Below are 10,172 nucleotides of genomic sequence, written 5' to 3'. Positions count from 1 at the left end.
ACGTCACGTCAGTCCCCCGACGTGTCACGTGATGTTGGCGTCACGTCACGTCCGCGCGTCACATCACTTCCGTGTCGCCGTGCCGCTGCTGTGGCGGCGCCCCAGTCACTTCCCATCACGTCAGTTTGCGACACACGTCAGTCACATCGCCTCCTACCTGCCAAGTGAGGTCACACCGATCCCGTGACGTCACACCAACTCTGTGACGTTCCGTCAGCTCTCCGTAACGTCACGCCCGTCCAGCCCAGCGCCGGGATACGGGCAGGACGGCAGCGCGACGGCCGACCCGGCGGTGGAGCGCGGGTCGGGATATGCGGACAATGCCGGCCGCCTGGGCAGGATGCCTGGCCGGCGGGCGGGCTGGCAGGCCGGTGATGGATTCCAGTGGCGTACGTTGTGACCCGAGAGCGTTTTCTGTGGAGATAAGCTGCTACCTGCCTGCCTCGTGCACACGACTTCTTCGTTATCTGGGAGACGATTGTTTCTGTGTATGCTTCGCCTGCGAAGCTGTATTCGTTCAGGGTGAATGTTATCGCTTATGTTCCGTTTCGTTTGTTTTGCCCTGATCGCAAGTCATAAAGCTTCTTTGAGCCTTGGACTTCAGAAAGTCTGATGGTCGCTGTCCTGGTTTTCACCTGCCGAGTCCCGTTTAGCTCACGGCGGCATAAACGGCTCGTGCGTAAACATGTAGCCCCTTAATTTCCTCTCACCCCAGGTCTGTTGGGTGGTCTTGCAAGTGGGGCAGGGGCCGGCCCGCTACTGTCATCAGCAGCGATGAGTCAGGTCTGCCTCAGCCCGCTGCCTCCGCCCCACCTCGCGCCTGAGCTGTTCCTGTCGGTCGTGCTGGCCGGTCGCCCTGCCGCCCGCCGCCGCCGGCCGTGCTGACCTCGCCCCCTCTCTCCGCAGATATCGGACATCGTCGAGGGCGATGACTCGATCAGTGCGAGGGACGCGCTGCTCCACTGGGCCCAGCGCACCACCGAGCGCTACCCGGGCGTACGCGTGTCCAACTTCACCTCCTCCTGGCGCGACGGCCTCGCCTTCAACGCCATCATCCACAGGAACAGGTGAGCCGACGTGGAAGCGGGGGAGGGGGTGGGGGAGGGCGAAGGAGGGGGGGGGGGGGGGGCTGTCGTCGCTGGTGAAAGCGACAGACCATGGCTGTGAAGGAGAGCACGGTCGGTGAGTTGCAATGGTGTGATGTTGGACATTTAGTGGCGTTGACATTTCAAAAGCTGCTGTCTAGAGATAGAAAAGCATGAGGTGTCTGTTTTCCCCACACTCCCAGCATACTTGTGAGAATTTGTCGGCGCTCTGTGCTGGCCGCAAAAAGCTAGTCATTGTCCCAGCAGCCAGTAATTAGATTCATGGGTCTAGCTTGAATGCTGCTCCCCATTCTCGAGCTAATTCCTGTTTCGCCAGCGGAGGAGCATCAGTGCGCCAACGCGTCGTAAATGTATCCCATGTTCATTTAGTCACGGCGAGAGTGGCGTGATATCGCTGCCCGGCGCCCGTCCCCCCGCCGGGCTTCCACAGCACGGACCTGCGCCGTCCGGGGGGAGGGCGGGCCGCCGCTAACGACCAGCGTCGGCGCTTCCGCGTGGCCGGTCCGCCGACGGCCGCTCGCTCCCGCGGGACGCCGGCCGCCCCACTGCCGACAAATGAGACACCGCCGGGGACGGCCGCCGCTGCCGGCCGGGACGCGGGCTCGGACCGGACAGCTGGAGCCTCGGGGGATAATTATTGCCCTGTTTGATGGGTTGCTCAGATTCGCGATCGGGCTGGCGCCCGGCCTCGATTCGCGCTATCAGGTTCATGTCAGCGCCGGCGCGCCGTTTAGCAGATTGCGATCACGCTCCGGCTGAAATCTTTTGCCATGGGAGAATTATCTGTTCAGGAAGGGATTTTATTATCTGACAGGAAGCGAACGGAAGCATGCTAGCTGTAAGTGACGCGGGTGACCGAGAAGTGCTTGGCGCGTACAGTTCTGTACCTGTTGACAATTTTCTTGCTCAAGACCATTGCAAATGGAACAAGGACAATAGAAAGCATGGCAAAGTGGACGACATGCTGGGGGTGGAAGTGGAGCGCGCCATGCTGTGGCGCTGTGATTTTCTAAATTATTAGCCCTGCACAAAGTCGCGTTCTGGTGGGGTCCATTTGCCCACCTATTACTTTGGCCTCAGTCCCCGCACAAACTCGGACGCTCTACAACTGTCATAACTGCAGCATTGCGTCCAGTCGTCTCAAAAGTGCAATTTGTGTCGAAAGTTCGTTCCTTGATTCGAGCTTCTTAAGTTCGGACCACCGTGTATTAAGCGAAAGTAAAACTGGTTTAGCCCATGCAAATACATCTGAGCGCGTGGTCCACAGTCGCGTTGTCTATTTCGATCTGAAGTTGAACTTCCCTCGGCCGCCCATGTAAACGGGTTAAATGTGGAACGTTCCGAGATAGTCTGAGCAAATCGGTCTTCTGAAAATACACGGGTCCGTAAGTCGCTGGATGTCCAGCGCTTACGGCATTCATGGGACGCGTTGGGGCATCCAGTGGATGATTACACGGTGGCTCTATCAGACACGTGTTTGATTGACCGCTTGGTAGCCAGTTGCCCCGTACCAACTGCGATCATTGCGAAACTAACGTCCACGCCCAGCTGCGACGAAATCTCCGGCGTGAAGGCTGTGTGCGTGATCATACCACGGCCATAGCCTGGGTTGCGGAGGCTTCGTGAAACGTCACTCTGCCGTAGCAGTGTGGGCACCGACTGCCTCTGACTGCCGCGGGCGGTACCCTCACTGCTATTTTGTGTTGTTTATGTATTGTATGTGGGCCGCCTGGACTACTTCAGTCCGTCTTTTTAGCCCGCCCGGACTACTTCAGGTCGCCTCATTAGCCCGCCTGGACCACTTCAGTCCTCATTAGCCCGCCTGGACTTCTTCAGTCCGTGTCGTAGTGGACTACTTCAGTCCGTCTTGTAGCCCGCCTGGACTACTTCAGTCCGCCTCATTAGCCCACCTGGACTACTTCAGTCCGCCTCATTAGCCCACCTGGACTACTTCAGTCCGCCTCATTAGCCCGCCTGGACTGCTTCAGTCCGTGTCTTATTAGCCCGCCCGGCAGCCAGGTGGCGGTAGCGTGACCCAGCGGCGCCGGTTCCATCACGCGCAGCCATTCGGATCGACCTCGCGGTGTCACGCGGAAACAATGGCCGCCCCAGAGACACGGGCGTAACTGCTTTGTAATGACCCCGCAATAAGCGGCAGCATTCAAGTAGGCACACTCGCCCTCGCCGCTAGGACTCCTGGTGAACGTGGGCGCTTTCGTATCGCCAGTGCTGCTCGAGACGACGTGGAAGTGCAGATGTCGCGCCTGTCCGCGGGGCTGCTTTGCGCGCGCGAGGCGCGTATTTGGGCGAGAGGGGAAAAATACCGCTGCACTTGCGGCGTTCCGCGGAGACTTGTTCGTGATTGGTCGCTTTGATATTGATGATGATGATGATGATGGTTACGATATTTGATGATTCGCGTCTTTGATGCGGCGTCTGACCTCAGGTCGCGCGTGCGAAATACCCGACAAACACTGGTCGGGGTGCTGGTGGCCCTCCCTCTGTTACCGGAAAACTAGAGTGACGAGACGCGCCCGGGCCCACGCGCGCTGAATGGTAGACCGCGCTTCCGTTTTCCGGGAACTGGGACAAACACAGTGGTGGGCTAGTGTGTTGGAGGAATGACGCGCTGGCTGAACATTGGAAGGCATCGTGCGCGGTACTCACCGGCGCTATCTCGTGTACGCCATCGCGAAGGCCATTCGCCATTCGAAAATTCAGAAGATAAGCTGGTGATCATGATGATTAAAGGGTCCACTCAAGCTCACTTACCAGAATGAAGGACTTTCATTGCTTTTTAGTACCATATAATAATGGTCACTCGGACGGTTTCATGGGTTAGCTGGGGGCAAACTTCCCTATTTGGTCACGAGTTCATGGCCTGCTTTCATAACTCACATGCACCCAACTACCAACGACTTACGAACGTCCGAAATCGCGCCCATGAAACCAGCGTCAGCGCCAATCACATAACCGTTTCATTATTTTTCCACGAGTTTTCAGCCGGGACGTTGGGTTCACGACACTCGGTCAGCCGACGAGCCATGAGCGGCCCGGCAGCGGGCGGCACAGCTGGCGCCGCCGGCAGCCGCCGGAGCGACTTGGCACGGCCCCGCGCCACGCTCCGTCTGTTTATCGGCCGGCAGTGATAACCGACCGATGGGGTTGTTTGCTCTGCCCGGCGCCGAAGTGGTGCGCGGGGACCGACTCTGGCGATTTGTCGGGGCGTCAGCAGTCGCGCTGCCGGAGATAGATACAGCTGAGTCGCCCGACACCAGGGCCGCAGCTGGGGAGGGGCGGAGGTCTCGGGGCTGGTGCGTCGGTCGTGGTGCTTCACAGCGGTGGAGGAGGGATGTCCTGAGCGCTGGCTCCGTGGGAGTCATGATCCGAGAGATGTTCGTGGGACCAGATACCGCCTCCTGTCGCAGCCATTCGTTATGCGCGATCAGCATGAGTCGACACAAATTGTGTCTTTGGTCGATGTTGTCCTCATCTGTCGGACATGACCAAACAGACAGGGCTATATCACGTTTTGTCACGCTCACTGACTCATGTGCCGACGTGACAGGTTTGCCTCTCGCTTACCTGGAATGACCTCTGTGACCCGTGCAGGTTGCTGTGACCTGAGCTGACCTGTGTCGACCCGTGCTGACACATGCTGACCTGTGCTGACCTGTACCGACCAGTGCTGACCTGTGGTGACCCGTGCTAACCCTTGCTGACCTGTTTGACCTGCCCGCAGACCTGATCTGGTGGACTGGAAGGACCTCCAGCATAAGTCGGCCCGCACCCGGCTTGACCAAGCGTTCCATGTGATGGATACGGAGTATGGCGTCACCCGCCTGCTGGACCCCGAAGGTGAGTGACCGCCGGGCGCGATCTCCCCCTGCCCACACCGACACCAGACGGCGAGCATGCCGCGCCGACGTCTCTCTGAGGGGATCTGCGCCTCTGAGGAGATCAGAGGGATCTGAGGAGATCTCTCTGGGGAGATCGGGACGTATCCGGCGATGGTCCCGAGCAGCGGCACCACAGAAGCCCCCATCATCGCCGGACTAAGCGCAGTGTGCCGGCCTGGCCGCGGCAGCCGCCCCGCCGTCTGGCGCTCCTGGCGTGGCGCCTGCGCCCCTCGGCGTTATTGTGACGACGCGGCGAGCGGCGCTGTTTACGCTCGGTGACGGCGCCGCTCGCTGTCACGTGCGCGCGCGTAAGCAAACAGCCGGCGGTTTTGTTGTGTTACACGAGCGGAACTCCCCGAACCGGCGACGCGGCGGACGGTGCTGAACGCCGGACGGAGAAGGCGACGGTTTGTAAATTCAGCCGCGGAATTCGGTCGGGATTTCTGCCGGCCGGCGGCCGGACCGCTAGCGACGACGCCGAGTGTGCCGCTTCGTCTTCGCGAGCGCCATGGTTTCGAGCTGCTGCTCTCGCGTGGGCGAGCCGGGATCGCCGCCGAGGCAATGACGCCGAATGACCGCCGCGTCGAGAGCGGACATTTCTCGGTGATGTCCGACGGAAGGCCTGTACCGCGTCTCGTCGGTGGATATGGGGAGCAATAGCGAGAACGTCCATGCGGTGGGAAGAGGAAATCACGGCGGAATGCTCTCAGGAAATGAATGCCCTGTTGGGAATCGGTGCCGCGGGAACCGAATGTCACGGGAGCCGGAGTCGCGGGAGCCGGATGTCACGGCGGTGGACGATGGCTCTCAGCAATGCGGTTGGTGGCTACGGCCGTTGGAAATGTTGGGACGGGGTTCAGCCGCACGAATGCTTCATGTCACGTCGAACGGAGTATGACAAGCCAGTGCTCACATGAGATAACGGCGGTGGTTAAAGCCGGTGTCTGCACGTCAACAAGCGGATGCTTCCAGCGCAGACCGACGGACTGGAAGGTTTCCAAGTTGTCGTAACGGTATACTTGGTGACCCGGCCCTCAACGAGCGACGTTTGCGATGCATGGCCGCTCGACATCGCCAACTGTTTACATCTGCGACGTCCACGGCGCGGCCGTCCTGTGCCGCCGCAGCCGGTGCGGTGGAGACGCAGGGGCGGCGTCATCAGGCGACCGGGGGCGCTACGCTCTGGGGGCTGTGCGGGCGATCGGGTTTCGGGATTCGGGGATCGGGTTTCGGGGATCGGGATTCTCAAGGTATGTTCCTATTGCGAGCGCAAGCTCGATTTTATACGTGATCACCTGAGGCCTTATTCGGGATATGAGTTTGATGCCCTGTACGGTTCTGGTTACCACGGCGACTGCGTGGTGGACTCTGGTCACGACCCCGGTACGGTCACGATCATCCTCAGTCCTGGGCGCGACTATCGCCTTAATGGCAGGCATAACCTCTACCACGACTCTAGCCGCTCCTCTGAGTGCAGAGCTGGACAGTCCCGGCTAGTATGCCGTTCAGCCACAGTGAGACTCATGCCCAGCCAGCCTAGGCACGACCCAAGACAGTCACGGCTCTAGCACGGCTCCGTGTCAGGTCGGCTCCTTCCGGGGCGCGACGTGCGCGCGGTCCACCCTTCCGACCTGCTCGTCGACCGACGTCAGGCACCATCGATCGACAGTATTGGTCGGCCGCCGGTGGGGGTCACGTGTCACGCCCATGACAGCGTAGCGCCCTCCGGCGTCGATCCTGACGCGATGCGTCACCGACCGCGGCGCACAAGCCCGGTCTCCCGCCGCCGCCGGGTCCGGATATGGGCCGCCGGCGGGCAGGGGCGCGGCTGACCGGCTTCGATCGACGCTGGCACGCGTTGACCCGCTGCCGCCCCGGCGCGGTGGGTGTCCGGGTCACGGTGCGGGTCCGCGTCGTGTGGCGTGGCTGTCGGGTGGGGCTGAGTGGCGCTATGGCCAGGTTTTCAGTTGGCTTTCTCCTCGCTGCGCGGTCATGCGGTGCGCCGGTGGCTCGCTTGCAGCTCGATATCAAGCCGCGTCGGGGACTCGGCGTGTCAGCGTACCCGGTTGTCGGTAGTCTCTGACCCCGCTCAGCCGCATTTCCGACCTCTAGATCTGGACGGCCATCTGGGCCTGGTCCGGAGCTAGAGACGGTCGGTTGCAGCTTTCCGCCAGTGCCGCGCTTCTCCGCCGACCTGGGCCTGCCGCACAGATCGTCTTGGACTGCTGGCACGTTCATCGTGCTCTTCTGTTGAAAGAAACTCGATGCCTGCCCGTCGCGCGCCCTTTTATGGAGCGCCAGCGGCTGCAGTGACCATATTGACGCCCTGAGGCCATGGCGCTACCTGGATACGAACACGGGTCCCCACGTGGGAGCCGAAAGCGCTCGCCACTCGGCTTCAAGTCTCTCGTGCACGTCCCGCGGGCACGCCGTAGGCGGTACGGTGCAGGGGCTTCAATTGGCGGGTCGTCGTGCCCCGTCCGTAGGAGGAAGTCTGCCCATCTTGTCGGCCAATTCGCTGTGGGTGGCGCCGAGTGATGAGGCCGGCCCCTCACAGCGGCCTCCGGGCCGCGGTGATGACGGGACATCCTGCAAAAAGAGGCTCAGCGTTGTGCGGCTCCCCGCGCGCACGGAGGAGAGTCGTCCTTCTTTAGGTCGAGGTGGAGGATGGTCGTCCACTACAGTGGGGTGAGAGTTGCAGCCGCCCCCCCCCCCACACCCCCAGCCCTCCCATCTCCCGCCCGTCCTCGAGCTGCAGCGCGCGCCGGCATCCGGTGGGCTCGCCGGGTCAGCCCAGGCGCGTGACCCTCCGTCTGCTCCCCGCTCCCTCTGCGTCACCCTCGCCCGGCAACGAATCGCTCACGCTCGGTCGGACACCTCATCGCGGCGAGTGACGTCACGCCGGGCCTGCGGCGTCGCCGGCGAACCTCCGCCCATCGGCGGCGACGGCGACGGCGGCGGCGGAACGTGAAAGCGGACATAGCCGGATGAACGGCAGCGCGACCGTGCCGCGGCAAGGCCGCTGGCGGCCGCCTCAGGTGCCCCCCTACTGGGGGAGCTCAGCTGCCGCGCCGGCATCACTCGTGCCAACCGCGCCCGAGCGACGGCCGGCTCCGGCGGATGCCCGGCGGCGCATGTTGAATGGGCAGGCGCCGCGGGGACGGCGGCTGTTGCGCGCGCCGGGCGAGGCGGCCGGGCGGAAGGGACGGCTCGCTGGCTCGGCCGCGCGGCTCTGGCATGTTGCGGCGGCGGTTTTTCTGAAGGTCGCCCGGAGGGTCTGAGGAGGACGGTCCATCGGCTTGGCGCCGATCATCTGACCGATGGAGTACGCGAATAGGCTGCTGAAGGGCGCAGGCCACGTGTTGATTCAGATTCACGAGTTGATTCAGGCCTGGCGACATTGACTGCCTATCAACCGTTTTTATTCAGATTCCCAGCGTGCGAGGACGACATCCATCACCCGAATGACCGCTATCGTCGGCATCAATACCTTGGTGGTAGACGAAAGCACATTAAAGCTCCATACATGACTCGGCAGCTGGCGTCCATTTCCAAATCTCGGCGCAGGGGACATCAGCGGTGCTCATGTGGACTCGTCCGGAAAATGGCCTCCAGTCGCGGTCGTGGAGATGGAATACACTCACTGGGTTAGCTCGGTCGCTTGGGCCCGCGGCCAGTTCATGGCCATGACCTTTCTTGACCCGTGACCGAGGATTGGCCGCCTCTCACCATGTCTGCCAAAAGGCCTCTGTCCAGTCCGGTTACCCCTGACAGTGGCATGCTATGCAGTTGGTAAACTCCTTCGTTATCTCATACCATATATTTTTGCCTTGGAGTCCCAGCAGATAGCCCTCTCGCGGCGACAGAGAGATGCGCCCGAGATAGGCCTCTCCCTGGAAAATCCACGGCGACCGATCCTCGCGCCCGTCGCCCTTCTCCCGCACCCGTGCAACGCCGCACTTGGCCGGTGCCAGTCGGCGAGACGGCGGCGCCAGCAATGGAAACTGCGCGCTCCACCCTGCCCTCCCCTCCCTCGCCAGTGTCCGAGCGCCGCCGCCGCCGCCGCCGCCGCTGCTGCCGTATTTGGCCGGCGGAGCGGGGACGTCCAGCGCGCGCGTGACCCCCGCTCGCGGTCAAGCAGTCCCGAGCACGCTCGCTCGCCATGAATGAGCACAGTGCACAGCTCCGCACGAGCGACCTTGCGGCGGCGGTGGCGGCGGCGGCGGCGGCGGCGGCGGCGGAGGTGGTGACGAGTCGCCCAGCGGCGCGCGGCGCGGTCCGCCCAAACGCCCGCTGTGACGTCGCGGCGGGAGTCGGCTGCCGGGCCCATGTTTGGGCCGGCGCCGGCTCGTCACGCACTTCGGGCCGGCGGGCCCCGCGAGCGCGCCGAACCGGTCCTGCGACGCCACTGTGCCGTGCCCGGCGGCGGGCCGACTCGAAATAGAGCCATACGCCTTAACGCCTTCGTGCACGCCAGCTGGGGTTTGGGCTGGTCATGGAGTTCGCGCCTGGTGTGTGCAGGGTGTGGGGAACCACGTGCACTTGCATTCATGATTCCATCTATCATGGGATGACACCCGTTGATGATTAGATCACAACCAGAACCGAAATGATAACATCGTGAATGCAAGGCTTCCTGAGGGGATCCTGCTGTGACCTGTTGCCAGCGAAGCCTACCTTAGCTTCCTGTTGGCGACCATGACCCCGATCCGGTGTTAAGTTAGCGCGCCGGCGCGTGCGTGTGCAGGTGCACGCGCAGGTGTGTGCGTCGACACATGTGCGGCGTGCGGGCCGCGGGGTAGGCAGCGCTGACACAGGCCGGCCGGGTGGGCCGCGCTCGCTCATTAGCGGCGCCCTGACGCGCGGCGCCGGGAGAAGTCTGGCATCATCAGACCCCGCCCACGGCGGAGGGTGCCGGCGCCGACACAGGAGGACGCCGCTCCTGACTCAGACGCGGCCGCCCCGGGCGCGGCGCACGGCGGGTGGGACCGAGCGGTTCCTTGTCTCGCCACCTGAATCACTATCGTTCGCCCCTTGAATCATGGTTTCCTCTCCCCTGAGTCGTTAACTGTTGGCCTTTGAATCATGGGGTCTTCTCTTCACCTTTGAATCATGTCCTCTGTGCTGAATCACAGTCCTTTTGCTAAATCGTCTTCACCCCTGTATT

At 62.4% G+C, this 10,172-nt stretch overlaps 1 protein-coding gene across 1 annotated transcript in view; it reads left to right on the top strand.

Annotated features, from left to right (window-relative positions):
- Nucleotides 1-906: 906 nt before the first annotated feature.
- Nucleotides 907-10,172, top strand: part of LOC119105729 (dystonin-like) — a gene marked incomplete at its 5' end in the record, with an annotated part of 124,916 nt that continues 115,650 nt past the window's right edge. The window contains 2 exon segments of the mRNA XM_037229215.1: nucleotides 907-1,067; nucleotides 4,849-4,964. Of these exon segments, the coding sequence (XP_037085110.1) occupies nucleotides 907-1,067; nucleotides 4,849-4,964 (277 nt within the window).

The sequence above is a fragment of the Pollicipes pollicipes genome, unplaced genomic scaffold (genome assembly GCF_011947565.3).
Source record: "Pollicipes pollicipes isolate AB1234 unplaced genomic scaffold, Ppol_2.1 Scaffold_6138;HRSCAF=7277_pilon_pilon_pilon, whole genome shotgun sequence".
NCBI classification, from domain to species: Eukaryota; Metazoa; Arthropoda; class Thecostraca; order Pollicipedomorpha; family Pollicipedidae; genus Pollicipes; species Pollicipes pollicipes.
The sequence above is the reverse complement of the archived record's forward strand: the minus strand, read 5'-3'. Positions and strand labels throughout refer to the sequence as shown.